The sequence below is a fragment of the Myotis brandtii genome, unplaced genomic scaffold, assembly GCF_000412655.1.
Source record: "Myotis brandtii unplaced genomic scaffold, ASM41265v1 scaffold510, whole genome shotgun sequence".
Classification (NCBI taxonomy): domain Eukaryota; kingdom Metazoa; phylum Chordata; class Mammalia; order Chiroptera; family Vespertilionidae; genus Myotis; species Myotis brandtii.
Window position 1 is genome coordinate 511,147 of NW_005369443.1, and position 18,401 is coordinate 529,547.

Sequence of the window (18,401 nt, forward strand, 5' to 3'; positions counted from 1 at the left end):
AAAAAAAAAAACCCACCACTTTCCTTTGTAAGAAGAACACTCAGTCCTAGCTTCTTGCTCAGTCGTTAGAGCACCAGTCCAAGGACTTGAAAGGTCTCGGGTTCGATTCCTTTCAAGGCACCTACCTCATATCTTTTTTTAAAAAAAATATCTTTATTGATTTCAGAAAGGAAGGGATTGGGAAAGAGAGATAGAAACATCAATGATGAGAGAGAATCACTGATTGGCTGCCTCCGGCACCTCCCCCAGTGGGGATCAAGCCCACAACCCAGGCATGTGCCCTTGACCGGAATTGAACCTGGGACCCCTCAGTCCGCAGGCTGACGCTCTATCCACTGAGCCTAACCAGCTAGGGCCTACCTAATATCTTGGTTGCAGGCTCCATCCCAGCCCCACTGGGGCGTGTGCGGGAGGCAAACATTCCATGTGTCTTTCTCACATCAATGTTTCTCTCTCTCAGTCTCTCCCTGTCCCTTTCACTCTCTCTGAAAATCAATAGAAAAACTATACTTGGGTACTTGGGTGAGGAGTAACAGCAACAACATCAAAAGCACACTTCACATTTATAGACTGTCTTCTATATTTATGTTTAGTGATACTATAGAAGTAGCAGTCAGACAGTTTATATATTTTTAAATTATGAAAATACCAAATTAAAAAACAGTCCTGCCCTGGCTGGCTTGGCTCAGTGGATAGAGCATCGGCCTGCGGACTGAAGGGTCCCAGGTTCGATTCCGGCCAAGGGCATGTACCTTGGTTTCGAGCACATCCCCAGTGGGGGGTGTGCAGGAGGCAGCTGATCGATGTTTCTCTCTCATTGATGTTTCTGGCTCTCTGTCCCTCTCCCTTCCTCTCTGTAAGGAATCGGTAAAATATATTTAAAAAAAAACACAAAAAAACAGTCCTGTGTAGACTATCTCTGGTCCTGATTGAGAACCATTGATCATTGTGCTCTGAGATTGTGAGAGTGGAGGAGGAGAGAAAGGGCAGGAGAGGCAGAGGAGGAAGCACAACAGAGTGAAGCTCGTGTGAGTATCCAGCCATCTGTCTACCCATCATTCATCTCTCCACCTATCGGTACATTTACTCATTTTCCTATCTATCCATCCATTCTCTAATAGTCAATCTGTCCACCTATCTGTCCATTCATCTCCTGTCTATCCATTCATAATCTGTTAACCCATCCATCCATCTCTTCTTCCATCCATTCAGGCATCCATCATTTCCTACTGATGTGTCCATCTGTCCCTGCATCCTTCCATCTATTCATCTACCTAACCTTCCATTTTTTCATCCATCCCCCCAGCCACTCATCTGCCCATTCAGCACATGTATGAACTGCCTGCTGGTATCGGTCCTCAGTTAAGCCGGAGATGGAGTGTAGGGGGATGGATGCTCAGATACTTAGAACATGATTCCTGCTTGCAAGCAACTCGGCAGAGGAGAGTGAGCCACCAGTGATTCACTCTCAGAGTGACTCACTCACCAAGTTTAGCCAACAAAACCAGTCTCATGCCCTTGTCAGAAACAGTAGCCAGGACTGTGGAAGTTTAGTGGAGGAGGACTGACGTGCAGCCTGGGAGTATGCTTGGAGAGGGTATGCTTGAGGTGGACCTTAAAAGACAGAGCAGGCCCTAGCTGGTTTGAAGCAGTGGATAGAGTGTCGGTCTGTGGACTGAAGGGTCTCAGGTTCGATTCCAGCCAAGGACACATGCCTGGGTTGTGGGCTCGATCCCCAGTAGGGGGTGTGCAGGAGGCAGCCAGTCAATGATTTTCTCTTATCATTGATGTTTCTATCTCTCTTTCCCCCTCCCTTCCTCTCTGAAATCAATGAAAATATATTTTAAAAAATAAATAGGAGCTATTATGAGTATTCTTTAAAAAAAAAAAAAAAGACAGAGCAGGAGTTAGATGTGCAGAGAGAGGAGAAGGTATTCTGGGAGGGGACTGCAGGGGCAAAGGAGGGGGTGTGGGCAGCCAGTCAATGATTTTCTCTTATCATTGATGTTTCTATCTCTCTTTCCCCCTCCCTTCCTCTCTGAAATCAATGAAAATATATTTTAAAAAATAAATAGGAGCTATTATGAGTATTCTTTTAAAAAAAAAAAAGACAGAGCAAGAGTTAGATGTGCAGAGAGAGGAGAAGGTATTCTGGGAGGGGACTGCAGGGGCAAAGGCAGGGCTGGGGAGCTGATGAGTGGCAAGTCATTCAGTTGGCTGAGGTGAGAGCAGGGTGCCAACAGCCTATGTAGCTGCCTTGCTCCCTGGAAGCCACCCCCAGGCCCCACCCGTAAGCCTGGCTCCAGGGCATTGAGGCATCTACACAGTCCCACTCAAAGTGTGGCCCATAGATTACTGCCAGGTTATGGATTCTCTTAACCAGTGGGTGACAAGATAAATACATAAATTGAAAGTGTTTAGAAACATTTATATCAATTTAATAGAGTAATCTGATATCTGTTGAATATAATAACATAATAATAAAATATTCAGCTTTTAGTTTGCCTACTTTTTCAATTTAATTTTTCTAGTAATTCACTTTTTAAAAAAATATGTTTTTATTGATATTTTAGAAAGAGAGGAAGGGAGAGGGAGAGAGAGAGAAACATGGATCGGCTGCCTCCTGCAGGCCCCTCCTGGGGATAGAGCCCGCAACCTGAGGATGTGCCCTGACCAGGAATCAAACTGGGGACCTCCTGGTTCATGGGTCAACACTCAACCACTGAGCCACAATGGCAGGGCACATCATCCCCATTTTATAGCATGACTGGCCCAGGTCCTCACACATGGTAGATGGCAGGGCTGACATTTGAACCCAGGACTGACACCATATCAGGCAGCCTCCCATGAGCTCCTGCCTAGGCTACGCTGAGCTGGGGGTCAGGTGGGAAGGCCCCGGAGAGGAATAAAGAAGCAACTGGAGAAAGAACAGCAAACAGGGTGGGAGCTAGTGTCCAGGGCTTGTCTTAGAGTGTCTGTGGGGGCTAAGGGCACTGAGGGAGGACAGAAAGACTTCCTGAGGAGAGAGGCCTGAGGGTCATCCTGGGCTTCCCCAGATGTTCCTAGAAGAACCAGGCCAGGCTAGGCCACAGATCTCTGTTTAGGAACAAGTGATGGGGCTAGATCCAGACCCAGCCCACTTAGATTCCTCTCCATCTTCATCCCTTCTCTCCTCCTCCTCCCTCTATCAGCAAGCTGGTGAGTTTCCTAAGGCCAAGGCCTTGGTCCATCCATCTGTGCTCTTAAAACCCATCCAAAGTTTAGCCAACAAAACCACTAGTCTCCTACCCTTGTCAGGAACCACAGCACTTTCAGACTCTCCCCTCTGTCCCTCAGGGAGACAAATGAACCAGGATTATGATCACTCCATGTCATTGGCGAAGGAACAGGCTCATAGAAGTTGAGTCACTTGAGGTCACAGGGCAAGTAATCTAAGGCTCTAAATCCTGACCCTGTACTTTCTGACTAGTATAGTTAAACTAGAGTCCTGGTGCACAGAATTGTGCACCGGTGGGGTCCCTTGGCCTGACCTGAGGGGATCGGGCCGAAACCGGCTCTCTGACATCCCCCGGTCCTGGATTGCAAAAGGGTGCAGGCCAGGCAGAGTGACCCCACGGTGCATGATCAGGACCGGGGAGGGACCGCGGGAGGGCTCCAGGGTGTGTTTGACCCATCTTGCCCAGACCTGATGGGCCAGACCCCAGCAGCAAGCTAACCTACCGGTTGGAGTGTCTGCCCCCTGGTGGTCAGTGCACGTCATAGTGACTGGTCGAACGGTCGAATGGTCAGACACTTAGCATATTAGGCTTTTATTATATAGGACTAGAGGCCCGGTGCACAAAAATTTGTGCACTCGGGGGGGGCCCTCAGCCCAGCCTGTACCCTCTCGCAGTCCGGGACCCCTTGGGGGATATCCACCTGTTGGCTTAGTCCCACTTCCCGCAGGGAGCCGGCCTAAGTCGTTAGTCAGACATCTTAGTGCTGCCACCGAGGCAGTGGTGGGAGAGGCTCCCACCACTGCCGCTGCGCTGGCCAGACATGAGCCAGCTTCTGGCTGAGTGGCACACTGACCACCAGGGGGCAGCTCCTGTGTTGAGCGTCTGCCGCTTGGTGGCCAGTGAGCGTCATAGTGACCGGTTGTTCCCGGTCGTTTCGCCATTAGGGTCAATTTGCATATTATCCATTTATTATATAGGATAGTAAGAGAAAATGAAAGCCCTTCCCATAAGGCCCTGGGGTACAGCCCATAGTGTGGTGGGAGTGTGGTGGGTTGGTGGCATGACTGGCAGGGTTATCCATCCAGAAAAATCCCCTTCTCCAGCACTTTGGCTGCTTCTTTAACACCCCATCCCAGCCCTGGATGGTTTGGCTCAGTGGTTGGAGCGTTGGTTGGCAGACCCAAGAAGAGTCATGGGTTTGATTCCTGGACAAGGGCACATACCTTGGTTGCAGATTCGATCCTCAGCCCTTGTCAGGGATGCGTGTGGGAGGTAGCCAATCAATGTGTCTCTCTCCCATCGATGTTTCCCTCTCTCTCTCTCTCTCCCTCCTCCTCCTCCTCCTCCTCCTCCGCCTCCTCCTCCTCCTCCCTCCCTCCCTTTCATTCTCTCTAAAAATAAATAGAAAAAATATCCTGGGGTGAGGATTTAAAAAAAAACTACAAAAACATCTCAGGACCTGACCAGGTAGCTTGGCTGGTTAGAACATTGTCCTGATGCACCAAGGTTGACGATTCGATCCCTGGTCAGGGCACATATTAGGAATCAACCAACGAGTGCATGAATGAGTGGAACAAAAAAAATCTCTCTCTCTCTCTCTCTCTCTCTCTCTCTCTCTTAAATCAATAAATTAAAAAATAATATTTAAAAAATTCCATCCCAGGTCAGGAAGAGGCAGGAATGACAACAGTCCTTACCCCTATTCTGTTAGTAGACAAGGAATATGGGCTTATATTTTTGGAGGACCATTTGGCAAAATCTATTACTCCAAACATGTTGGGACTCTTTGACCCAAGTTCAATTGCAGAAATTTGTCCTATAAAAATACTTCCATATGTGTGCAAAGATGTGCAAGGATGTTCCTTGCAGCACTGTTTATAATACTGAGGAAAAGGAGAGTGGTTGAATAAATTTTGATAAATCCCCACAGTGGAATATCATGTAGCTGTTAACAACCTCATCTGTAAAATGGGGGTAATAATAGTATTTACCTCTTACAGTTTTTATGAGAATTAAGTGATTTAATACCTGCAAAGTGCTTAGTACATGCTCCCTATCATTATCATATAGGTATAGTACTAGGGAAAGGTGGTTAAGATGCAATGCTGATTGCCCGGCCAGCGTGGCTCAGTGGTTTAGCATCAACCTATGAACCAGGAGGTCACAGTTCAATTCCCAGTCAGGGCACATGCCTAGGTTGCGGGCTTGATCCCCAGTGTGGGGTGTGCAGGAGGCAGCAGATCAATGATTCTCTCTCATCATTGATGTTTCTCTCACTCTCTCTCCCATTCTCTCTGAAATAAATAAAAAATATATTTTTTTAAAAGGATGCAATGCTGATTAAAAAGTAAGTTACAATATGTGAAGTGTGATCCCATTTGAGTAAAAACAAATAATAGTAAACATTCAATATAAAAAGAGAAGACAAGTCTGGACATATAGGCACCAAACGATGACACTGATGGTCTTTGGAGGGGTGGGTAACAGAAACAGTCACTTTGCAAATTCCTATAAATTTTAAAGTTGCCTAATACCAGTGTATTGTTTTTGAAACCAGAAAAAAAAAAACCCTCCAAAAAAAGTAAAGAAAATAAGAGCAGATAGTGGAGTAGATGATGGCATGGGAACCCCCTCTTCTCTGTCTGAGGCGCCAAAGTCCAGAGATCAGAGCTGTCTAAGCAACAGGAAAGGCTCCCTGTCTGGCTAGCCTGACGCTGGGGAAGGTGAGGGTCAGCTTCCCACCCCAGCACGCCTGGCATTCATTCTCATTCTGTGAAGATGGGAGGCGGGGAGGCTTCTCTTTACGGCCCAAGGAAGGCCCCAGGGGCTGGTTCATCAGGGTCCCATGGGTCAGGCAAGCCAGCCAGCCTCTCTGGGCCTCAGCTCCCCTCCCTGTAACAGGCAGAACAGCCAGCCTCTCAGTATTTTGTGAACAGCCAGGGGAGGAGAGTGAGCTATCAGTATCACAGTGCAGCCGGTGGGGGTCAATCTGGAGTTAGTGTTTCACCAAGAAGAGCTGTCATGACAAGAGTCTGTCGGTCTGCAAGCATGTCCAGGGCCACTGTTTACCAGTATTTGCCAAACCGTTCTCCAATTCTCCAACACAGCTGGGTGTCCTCCAACTCCATTCAGTTCTGACACTATCTACCTGGAGGTGGTGTCAGATCCCACAAGTTAATGGCTCAGTCCCACAACACTGCCCCCACTTCAGACACCAATCACAAGTACAAGTTGTCATTTGTACTTCTGACCAACCGGCTATATAAATCAGGGATCCCACAGCCTCTTCCTCAGGTTTGGTAATTGGCTAGAGAGACTCAGGAACTCAGGCAAGCGCCTTACTTATGTTTACCAGTTTATCATAAAGGACACAACTCAGAACAGCTGAAGGGAAACAATGCAGAGGGCAAGGTATGGGGCGACGGGGATGCATGGGGCCTTCATGCCCTCCCCAGGTCACCCTCTCTGCACCCCGATGAGCTCACCAGGGCCCTATTCTCAGCCTTGCCCTGGATCCGGGGCCTGGGCAGGAGACAGGGCAGGCCAGGTGCTGAGAATAAGAGGAGAACTTGGGCAAGAGGGAAGCCTGGGCTAGACTCAGGCCCCACCTACGACCTGACTAAGCTGACCCTGTGACATCATCCCCCTGGTAAAGAACCAGAGGGCCCTTGCTTGGAGTGGGCCGCCCTGTCTTCCAGGGCATCTTGGTGTCCCATTTATAAAGAAAGAGATGCTTTTATTGATTTCAGAGAGAGGAAGGGAGAGGGAGAGAGAGATAGAAACATCAATGGTGAGAGAGAATCATCCATTGGCTGCCTCCTGCACGCCCCTACTAGGGATTGAGCCCACAACCCAGGCATGTGCCCTGACTGGGAATCGAACTGTGACTTCCTGGTTCATGGGTCAATGCTCAACCACTGGACCACACCGGCCAGGCGTGGTGTCCCATTTTATTCCGTCCCTATCTCCACACTAGTGACCCAGGAGCAAGCCTCTCTATGTCACAGTGGGAGAGTCAGGCCCAGAGAAAGGAAGTAATGTGTCCAAAGTCACACAGTCATACACAGACAAGAACATCCCTATCTCCACACTGGTGGCCCAGGAGCAAGCCTCCCCATGTCAGAGGGAGAGTCAGGCCCAGAGAAAGGAAGTGATGTGTCCAAAGTCACACAGTCATACACAGACAAGAACCCAAATCTGCTCAAACCAGCCCAGGCCTGACCTGGCCTACTCGACCACCAGGGGGGCCTCAGGAAACACAGGTGGGGGCAGGGTGCCTGGGAGCTGGAAGGAAGTCCTGGCCTTCCCGGCCAGACCAGTGGAAGTGCCCTTCCCACTTCTCCAGCCCCTACCTGCTGGCTAGAAGCCTGGTGGCTGTGAATCCACTTGGCTTCCCTGCCCCACTGTGACATCTGACTCCTCCATGTCCCGTCAGGGGGAGCTCTTGGTCCTGCCCCTGATCCACGGGCCCACCTGGAACCAGCTTCTCTCCTGGTTCTTCTCTACACCCGTAGGGCCCTTCCTTCTGCCTTTCTGGGCCCACACTGAGCTTCTTAGACCACGATTCAACCCCAGCCCGGCCAGTGGGATCCGGAGGCAGCAGGAACCTGTGTGCACTTCACCCTCTGCTCCTGGAAGGGCAGGTGGGATGAACTCTTGAATTCTTGATCCTGAGTCCTCTCTGGGGTAGAGATTGCCTCTGTCCACCTGGCAGCTGAGCCTGAGTAAAGGGGCAGGTCCACAGGAGTATTAACTCCTTCCCCCAGAGCCATAGAACTGCCCCTCCCCACTTGAAAGGTGGGAGGCTCTGACTCCCCTCGGGCTAGGCACCTGCGCCCTCCTGATACCCTCCATGTCTCTCACCTGGATTCCGTGCAATCTGCAAGTAGCATGGGTCCCCACCAGGACCGCGGAGTTCCCTGGGTCCCGTGAGATGCTGGGATGGCAGCTGCTCTCAGACGTCTTGTCTGCACCGGCGGCAGAGGGCTCTGTGTGCTGTGCTGCACTGACCCTGCTTTTAGCAGTGGGTGTGGATGTGGGCACTGCCCGCCCCACCTGCCTGAAGCCTGCTCGGCGTGTCCTTTGCCCCCTAGATCTGGTGCCTCCTTCTCTCCTTAGCACGTGGGTGGCAGCTGCTCACGCTGCTGGCAGCCTGTGGAGCAGTCATGGCCCAGACCATGGGCCTAGGTGCCTGCCAATCCCTGTCTGGGACTTGCTCGTGCCTGCTCACCTTTTGCCCCTTCTCTCCCCTGCTCCCAAACTGTGAGCTGGGTTTGAGAAGGGAGGAGCCACAGGTGTGGGGCCAGGCTCAAGTGGGCAGAGCCAGAGCCAGTGACAGCCTACTGAGCCCCAGCCTATCTTCAAACTTCATTCTAGTCCCCAAATCCCTCTCTCCTGAGCTCCTAACCAGCTCACTGAACCCCATTCATTCCCTGAGCACCAGCTCCATGATCCCTTCTGAGCCCTCTCCGGCCTCTAAGTCTCTTCCTCATTTCCCATTCCTCGAGCAGTCTCCTCCTTCTCACGCCCCTACCCCTTATGGAGCCCCCTCTCCCCTCCCTGAGCTCCAGGAGGAACCCCTCTTTCTGACCTCCTTTCTCTACCCTGAGTCCCTCTCTCCTCCTAAGCCCCCTCCCTATCCTTGAACCCTCACCCTCACCCTGCACTCTACATAAGGTTGCCAGATTTCGCAAACAAAAATCTAGAATTTTCAGTTAAATTTGAATTTTGAAAAACAACAAATATTTTTTTTAAGTATAATTAAACCTCATGTAATATTTGGGGCATACTTATACTAAAGGATCACTCACAGCGTCATCTAAGTTTCTAATTTACTGAGCACCCTGCATTTATCCTATCCATGTGTACAACAGGGGCGGCAGGGAGGTTTGGACAAGATGTTCTCTCTCCAGGGCCTCTCTTAGCTGCAGCTGCGGCCTGTGGAAAACCTCGAGCTGACCTGGAAGTGGTCTGGGTCCCTGGAAGGGCTTGCATCCCTTGTAGAATAAGGGGAGAGCAAGGTGAAGATGGGGAGCAGGAGGGAGGGAGTAGCTGTGGTCATAGGGCCTTCACATCAGAGAAAAGCCAAGGGAAGGGGTTCTTTGAAGCAGTCCAATGCTGGAAGGCTTCCTCAGGAGGAAGGTCTCATGGTTACATTGATGCTGAGAAAGAAGGGTTAGATGGCCCTGGTAGAAGGCTCCCCCTTCCTCAAGGGAAGTTGGGGAGGCATTGGGGATTCCTTCCTTTAAGGAAGTCCCTTGAAGATTAATTGAAAGTATCTGCCCCTTCACATGAAGATTCTCTAGAGCAGCGGTTCTCAACCTGTGGGTTGTGACCCCTTTGGTGGTCGAATGACCCTTTCACAGGGGTCGCCTAAGACCATCCTGCATATCAGATATTTACATTACGATTCCTAACAGTAGCAACATTACAGTTATGAAGTAGCAACGAAAATAATTTTATGGTTGGGTCACAACATGAGGAAATGTATTTAAAGGGCCAGAAGGTTGAGAACCACTGCTCTAGAGTAAGGGGAGGGGTCTCCTATTAACTTAACAAATCACTATCCCTTCTAGCTAACATCTGCCAGGCATTGGCTACTTGCCAGGGCCCCACCTATACCTCCTGTACTTTACTATATGTGGGTTAATTCATCAAATCCCTCTGATGACCAGATGGGATGGGTATTTCCTTCCATTTTACAGATGAGGAAACAGAGACACAGAGAGGTTGGGTACCTTTTCTGAGGTTTATACAGGCGGTAGGTGGCAGAGCTGGAATTTGAGCCCCGGTGTCCTGGCCCTGCGCCTGCTGAGTAGTAGATCCTGTGCTCGCGGCTGGGACTGGAAAGATGACATAAATGCTGTCCCTGCTCTCAGGGGACCTCTAGTCTAACAGCAGGAAACAGGTGAGTCTTTAATGACTCTAATACAGGTCAGGCTGGGATCAGTGCTGCGAGAGAGTATGCCAGGAAGGAGGACCGATTCTGCCGGTGGAGGAGCAGGTGTGTGCGAGTCCAAGAAGGACGGGTCAGTTCTTTAAGAGCTTCAGGACAGGCATTGGGAGGAAGGGCTTTCTAGGTAGAGGAATATCTTGGGCAGAAGCAGGGGAGGTGTGGAAATGCAGCAGAAAGTTGGGTAATAGTCAGGAGTCTGGCTTGACTGGAGGGGAGATGTCTATAGGTTGAGCATCAGGTCAGGGAAAAGAAAAAAGGGAGAGAGTCAGGTAAGAGCAAAGGAGTCAAACAAAGAAATGTAGATTCCATCCAGGGGAGGACAGGGAGCCACGGAAGAGTGTCAGGCCAAGGCAGGACCAGCTGGGTGTGCTGGGGCTGCAGCCGGGAAGAAGCGCTGCAGGGAGAACCTGGGGCGGGTGCCTCAGCCCGGGAGTGGCCGGACTACCGCGAGACCCACTGGGGAGGTGGATGGAGGACTGGGGAGTGAAGGGACAGATGGTTGCTGTGATTTCTGCGTGTGCTTCTCCAAAGGGCTTGGGTCTCATTCAACTCGGATCCAGCCCCGGAACAGGACCTGAAACAAGATAACGTGCTTGTAAATGTCAGCAGAATTGCATGGAGAGGATTTGGAGACAGATGGAAGGTTTGGGGGTGAGAAAGGCGAAGGATTCAGGAGGCTTTCCTGGTTTGAGCCTCAGCACCTGGAAGGATATTGATGCCCTAAACCAAATAAAGGGCTAGAGGGGAGACGGGATGTGGGCAGAGGGGGGAGATACTGCACTGAGGGGTACCCACTGGGTGACATCCAGCAGACTTTGGTCCTCAGGTTGGCAGGTAAGGTCTGAGCCTGTGACAAGGCGAATGGCAGAGCTGTGAGGCAGCTGATAGCGTTAGGCTGCTTGTTTCTTCAGCCTGGATCAATGCCCCCGGTGTGCCTCGCCCTGAGCGGGTGTGAATATGACTATAATGTGGTAGGAGGCTGTCCCCGCAGCAGAAAGACTAGATGGGTAAAGTCAGAGCCTTCACTTTCTATGAGGTTCAAAAACAGCTACAACTAATATATTGTTTAGATGCACGTGTCTACATAATAAAGCTATTTTAACAAAACAAAGGAATTAGACAACTGTTAGAATGGCTAAAATGAAGAAAGATTGATCATATAAAATGTTGGTAAGGATGTGGAGCAATTGCAACTGACATAGTGCAGTGGGGACGTTAAAACAGTTTGGAAAACTGTGGTAGTTTTTTAAGAATGTTAAACATGCAACTGTTGCCCTAGCCAGTTTGTCTCAGTGGATAGAGTGTTGGCCTGTGGACTGAAAGGTCCTGGGTTCAATTCCAGCCAAAAGGCACATGCCCAGGTTGCAGGCTCGATCCCCAGTAGGGGGTACGCAGGAGACAGCCAATCAATGATTCTCTCTCATCATTGATGTTTCTATCTCTCTCTCCCTCTCCCTTCCTCTCTGAAATCAATAAAAATATACTTAAAAAAACAAAACAAAACATGTGCAACTGTTGTCTGACCAAGCCATTTCACTCCTAGGTATTTAGTCAAGAGAAATGAAAGGGTATGTCTATGCAAAGACTTGTACACAAATGTTCCTAGCAGCTTTAGTTGTGAAAGCCTGAAACTGGAAACAACTAGGATGGCCATCAACAGGTGCATGGATAAACAAATTGTAGTATATTCATAAATGCAAATATGAAAAGGAACAACCTGCTGAGAAATGGATGACTATCAAAATAATTATTCTAAGTGGATAGTATACTAAAAAATAGTATATACTGTATGACTCCATTTATATAAAACTAGAGGCCAGGTGCACGAATTCATGTACCAGTGGGGTCCCTTGGCCTGGCCTGCGGGATCGGGCTAAAACTGGCTCTCCAACATCCCACTAGGGGTCCCGGATTGTAAGAGGGCACAGGCCAGGCCGAGGGACCCCACTGGTGCACGATTGGGGCCAGAGAGGGATGTGGGAGGTTGGCCAGCCGGGGAGGGACTGAGGGAGGGCTCCAGGGCGTGTCTGGCTAGTCTCGCTCAGTCCTGATGGGCTGGACCCCAGCAGCAAGCTAACCTACTGGTTGGAGTGTCTGCCCCCTGGTGGTCAGTGCATGTCAAAGCAAACGGCTGAGCAGCCTTAGCATATCATTAGCGTATTACGCTTTGATTGGTTGAACGGACGACTGGATGACTGGACATTCAGCATATTAGGCTTTTATTATATAGGATTCTAGAAAATGCAGTCTAACCTGTAGTGACAGAAAGCAGATCAGGGTTTATCTGGGGATGGAGTAAAGGGGTATGGGGGAGACTGGAGGGAGGGATTATAAAAAAGTATAAAGAAATTTGGGGGGGATGGATATGTTAATTGCCTTGATTTTGGTTATGGTTTCAGGGGCATATACCTATGCCCAAGCTCATTAAATTGCATACTTTAAATATGTACAGTTTATTGTGCATCATTTATACCTCAATAAAGCTATTCTTTAAAAGGCTCAACATTAGTCATTAGAGAAGTATAAATCAAAATTATGAGATTCGACTTCACACTCACTAGGATAGCTATAATAAAAAAGATAGACAATAACTATTGGTGGTGAAAAAATTGGCATTCTCATACATTGTACAATGGTGTAGCTACTTTGGAAAATAGTTGGGCCTTTCCTCAAAAAAGGTTAAACATAAAGTTATCAAATATCCACTCTTGCCTGGCCAGTGTGGCTCAGTGGTTGAACATCCGAACCAGGAGGTCACAGTTCGATTCCCTGTCAGGGCACATGCCTGGGTTGCAGACTCAACCCCCAGTTGGGGGTGCGCAGGAGGCAGCCAATTAATGATTCTCTTTCATCATTGATGTTTCTATATCTCTCTCCCTCTCTGAAATCAATAAAAATATAAAATAAAAACATTTTAAAATCCACTCTTTGGTATATAACCAAGAGAAAAAACAACACATGTAATACAAAAGTTGTATATGAATGTTCATAATGACATTATTATAATAGTCAAAAAACAATCCCAATGTTCATCAACCCATTAATGAGTAGACAAATTGTGGTCTACACATATGATGGAATATTATTCAGGAGGGAAATTCTGACACATGCTACAACATGGATGAAGCTAGAGGACATTATGCTAAGAGAAAGAAGCCAGTCGCAAAAGGACAAATTACTGTAAGATTCCACTTATATGAGCTACCTAAAGTAGTCAAATTCATAGAGACAGAAAGTAGAATGGTGGGTGCCAGGGGCTTGGGGGAGGCGAGAAGGGGGAGTTATTATTTTAATGGGTGCAGAGTTTCAGTTTGGGAAGATGAAAGGACTTCTGGAGATGGATGATGGTGACGGTTGCACAGTGTAAATGTACTTGATGTCACAGAACTGTACACTTGCAAATGATTAAAATGGTAAATTTTATGTCATGTATATTTTATTGCAAGAAATAAAAAGGTATCTGTACTAATAAATGCTACAATATCAATCAATATCAATATCAATGAATCTTGAAAACATTGTTAAATGATAGAAGCTAGTCAAAAAAGACCGCATATGATAAGATTCCATTGGTATCAAATGTCCAGAATAGGCAAATCAATAGAGACGGAAAGTATGTTAGTGATTGCTTAGGGCTGAGGGTGTTGGTGGTGGTAGGGTTGAGGAAATGGAAGTGACTGCTAATGAGTACAGAGTTTCTTCTGGGGATGATGGAAAATGTTCTAAAATTGATTGTGCCAATGGTTGCACAACTATGTGAATATACCAAAAACACTGAATCGTACAATTTAAATTTGAATTGTATGGCATGTGAACTATATATCAATAAAGCTGATTTTAAAAAATCTTTAAAATCTTTATGGAAAGTATTACATATGTCCCCTTTTTTCCCCCATCAACTCCTTCCAGGCCATCCCTGCCCCTACCCCAGGCCCTCCCCACTCCACTATCTGTGTCCATGGGTTATGCATATATAATTAAGCTGATTTTTAAAAAGGGGGTGGGGGTCAGGTCCTTGGAGAACAATTAATTTAAAAATATATTTTTATTGATTTCAGAGAGGAAGGGAGAGGGAGAGAGAGAGAGAGAAAAACATCAATGATGAGAAAGAATCATTGATCAGCTGCCTCCTGCATGCCCCCTACTGGGGATTGAGCCCACAACTCAGGCATGTGCCCTGACCAGAATTGAACCCGGGACCTTTCAGTCCACAGGCCAACACTCTATCCAGAGCCAAACTGGCTAGGGCTGGAGAACAATGAATTTAAGGACTGAAGAAGGGAGGAGAACCACGGAGGCGAAGTGTCCCTTTGCACAGTCAACTCCTGGAATTTCCTGGAAGATGGTTGTTCCATTAGTTACAAACCAAGAGAGTATTTCCAGAAAGATAAGCCCATTGCAGCTGCTGTTTTTGGAGCACTGACTAGTCATCATGCTAGACGCTTATATAAAGTCACCTAATCCTTCAACTTCTCATTTTACATATGATATAATTAAGTGATTGGCGCTGGGTCACATAGGAAGTTCAGAGCTCAGAATGAGATCCAAGTCTATCTAACTCCAAAGCTAAGTTCTAAAAATAGACCCTAAAAATTTCTTAACTTTACATAAAAGTTTACACCCAAAGTGTAAATATTAATACAGTGTACACCTGTGTACCCCCACTCAGCTTAAGAAATTGAATTCTCACCCTAGCCAGTTTGGCTTAGTGGATAGAGCATCGGCCTGTGGACTAAAAGGTCCCAGGTTCGATTCTGGCCAAGAGCACATGCCCTGGTTGCGGGCTTGATCCCGTGTGGGGCATGCAGGAGGCAGCCCATCAATGATTCTCTCTCATCATGGATGTTTCTCTCTCTCCCTCTCCCTTCCTCTCTGAAATCAATAAAAATATATTTAAAAAAAAAAGAAACTGAATTCTCTCTCAACACCATTGAAGTCCCCTCTGTCTCCTCTCTGATTCCATCCCTCTTCTGCCATACAACCATGCTTCTGAATTTGGTATTTATTGTTCCCATACTTTACTTTGTATGTAACTCCAAGCAATGTGAAGTATAGTTTTACATGTTTCTAAACTTTATATCAACATCACATTATACTGAATGTACTCTTCTGAGTACATTGGACATTTGGGTTGCTTCCAGTTCTTTGTTATGACAAATTGAGCTGCTGTGAACATTCTTGTTCATGAATCCTAGTTCAAGAGAGTGAACATTCCTAGGAGTTTGTACTAGTTCCCTATGGCTGCTGTAACAAATGACCACAACACTAGCGGGTTAAAACAACACACATGTATTATCTTACAACTCTGGAGGTCAGAAGTCCGAACGGGTTTCACTGGGCTAAAGTGAAGGTTTTGGCAAGGTCACCGTCCCTCTTTAGGGGAGAATCCATTTCCTTGAATTTTTTGGCTTCTAGAAGCCACCTGCCTTCCTTGGCTTGTGGCTCCTCACTACATCTTCAACGCCAGCAACACAGTATCTCCAAATTTCTCTGACTCTGACCCTCTGCTTCCATTGTCACATTTTCTCTGATTCTGACTCTCCCGCCTTCCTCTTATACGGACCCTTGTGATTGCATAGGGTGGACAAGTTCCCCATCTCCAGATCCTTGACTTAATCACAGCTGCAAATTCATGTCTGCCATGGAAGATAACATAGCCACAGGCTCCGGGTTTAGGATGTGGACAGCTTTGGGGGCCATTGTTCCAACTACCACCGAGGGAACGACTAGGCTATGTGATATGAGCACCTTTGAATGACTGCTCTCCACAGTGAATCGGTTCTCTCTCCTACTAGTGGTGCATGAGCACTCCTGTCACTCCCACTTTCACCAACACTTGCTATTACCTGACTTTTTCATTTTTGTCAACCTGGTGGCTGTGAAATGTCTGGGCTCTACTGCTATGGGGTCAAGAAAGAGAGTGCTCAGTGGTGTTGAATGTGGAAAAGAGGAGTCCTGGCAGTAAGAACATGGTCGACGACCTCGGCTGGAGCAGTTCCCGCCGGAGTGGTGAGAGGGAGTAAAGTCAGACCAGGAAAGGGACACAGGAAGTACAGTGTAGAGGGCATGTCTTAACTTGGGCTGCCACCGTGAAACACCACAGACTTGCGGGCTTAAACAGCAGATATGAACTTCTTACAATTCTGGAGGCTGGGAAGTCCAAGACCAAGGTGCCAGCAGACTCCGTTTCTGGTGAGAGCCTGCTTCCTGGCTTGCAGACAGCTCCGCTCTCGCTGTGTCCTCACGTGGAGAGAGAGAAAGAACTCTGCTCTCTTTCTCTTCTTACAAGGACACTGATGCCACCACGGGGGACCCAATCTCCTGACCTCATCTAAATCTAATAACTTCCCGAAGGCCCCACTTTCAAATAGCATAGTGAGGGGTTAGGCCTTCCACATATGAATTTTGGGGGACACAAACATTCAGCCCATAACAGGATGCTTTCAAAATATTGGAGGATGAATGAAAGGGAGGTTATCAGTCTAAAGTAGAGAGAAAGAAAGACATAACTGATGGAATGGGGCAAGGCATCTTGGAGGAGGCAGGTAAAGGTGAGGCCTATAGGAAGGGCACCTGGATTGGCTTTGGACGGAGGAGAGGCGGCTTTTTCTGGAGGTGGGAGGGTCGGGAGGGCACTGAGGCATATGCAGAGAAATCCAAAGAGGCGAGGCAGAAAATGGCAGAGGCTTCTATCTGTGATGGGCAGCAGAAGTGGGTTTAGGGGTCTGAGGAATGTGGGGAAGGTTTACACAGAACATGGTTCGTGGGGCATTCAACAGGGTGCCTACTGGGCTGAACAAAGGGGGGTTGGTGAGAAAGAGGGGGACAAGCTGAGGTCTTACCAGCACTCTTAGGGTGAAGAAGTTCAGAGTGAAAGGGGCCAAAGGAGGGCCATGTAGGATTGTCTAGAAGACCCCTGGATGCTTAGTGGAAATGGTGGGTCCTGAGGTGGCAGAGCAGAACCAGGGAGATCACAGCCAGAGAACTGGGATAAGTGGAGGGACTTTTGATAATGCCCAGGACGATGGTGGAAGGAGAGCAGGGACTGTGGGAGCCCAGAGGAGAGGGGCACATAACCCAGCCTGGGTAAGTGGAGGGCTTCCAGGAGGTGGTGATGTTACAGCTGAGTCTTGAAAGGGAAAACCAAATTTCAGTTATTATAAAAATTTGGAAGAAGTATTGGCTTTATAGTCTACTAATAAGCCTGTCCTATCCCACTCATCAGTTTTGTCTCTCTTGGATATCTGCCCATTGTGCTCTGGATGGATTGGAAGAGTCTGGATGGATTGGTATAAGTCTTTCAGCCCTTATACCTTGGCTTATGGACTTCTCTTTAGTTTAATTACTTTCTCCTTTAACTTCAGAACTCCTATTCATCCTTCAAAACCCAGAGCAAATGTCACCTCCTCTGGTGAGCCTTTCTGATTGCCCTGGTCCTACCTCTGCTTTCTTAGCAGTGTGATAAAGTGGGACAAGCTCACTCATTACTGTTTGATTTTAGACAAGTGGCTTAGTCTCTGAGTGTCTGTTTCCTGGCAATGGCACTAGCCAAGTCTAGCTGTGAAGATAAGGCAAATGACAATCCTCTGGCATCACACGGGAATCACTTAGGAAGCCACTGGGTGGCGAAACTTGACATTCTGACTTGTCCTAGAGTAAGCTGTGTGAGAATGTGACTCTGTCCGTCTATATCCATGAACTCTGCAGAGGGTCTAGCCCAGTGACCTGGAATCATGTGCTCTGCAGGGTCCTGAACAGAAGGAAGAATTGAGATTGCCTATCATTCACCTGTAATGTGACTTTGGAAGGTGACATCATCTCTGTGAATCTGTTTCCTCATCTGTAAAATGATAACATATTAGGGATTCATTTACTACAGGTAAAGCACTCAACACTCACTATCTCTAATCCTCACTTTGTGCATCATCAACCCATTTTACAGAAGAGAAAACTGAGGCTTGGGAAGGTGATCGACTTGTTCAAGTTAGCCGCAGAGCAGGAGCTCCTGGCGCCCAGCCAAACTCAGAAAATTGTTGTGCGAATCCAGAGGGGAAATGTGAAATAGTCCCGCAAATTGTAAACGCCTGGGGTGGGAGAGTCGGTGCCTGGGGGGCGTGGTGAGTGATGGATGGCCAAGAGGAGGGGTGCGGAGAGAAGCCGCCTCAGCTATCCGGGTGGCGGCGGGAGGATGGTTTTGCGGGCCGATCGGCGGGTGCGGGAGGCCCAGA

General features: G+C 47.9%; 2 protein-coding genes across 2 annotated transcripts in view; one reads left to right on the top strand and one right to left on the bottom strand.

The window, feature by feature from the left end:
• The window catches only part of MLXIPL (MLX interacting protein-like), a 34,552-nt gene extending 24,458 nt beyond the window's left edge, over nucleotides 1–10,094 (bottom strand). Inside the window, exon 1 of the mRNA XM_014548511.1 lies at nucleotides 9,956–10,094. The gene's annotated coding sequence lies outside the window, so the exon portion shown is untranslated. The remainder of the gene's footprint in view (nucleotides 1–9,955) is intronic.
• The window catches only part of VPS37D (vacuolar protein sorting 37 homolog D (S. cerevisiae)), a 13,164-nt gene continuing 4,011 nt past the window's right edge, over nucleotides 9,249–18,401 (top strand). Inside the window, exon 1 of the mRNA XM_014548512.1 lies at nucleotides 9,249–9,359. Within this exon, the coding sequence (XP_014403998.1) occupies nucleotides 9,333–9,359 (27 nt within the window). The 5' untranslated portion in view covers nucleotides 9,249–9,332. The remainder of the gene's footprint in view (nucleotides 9,360–18,401) is intronic.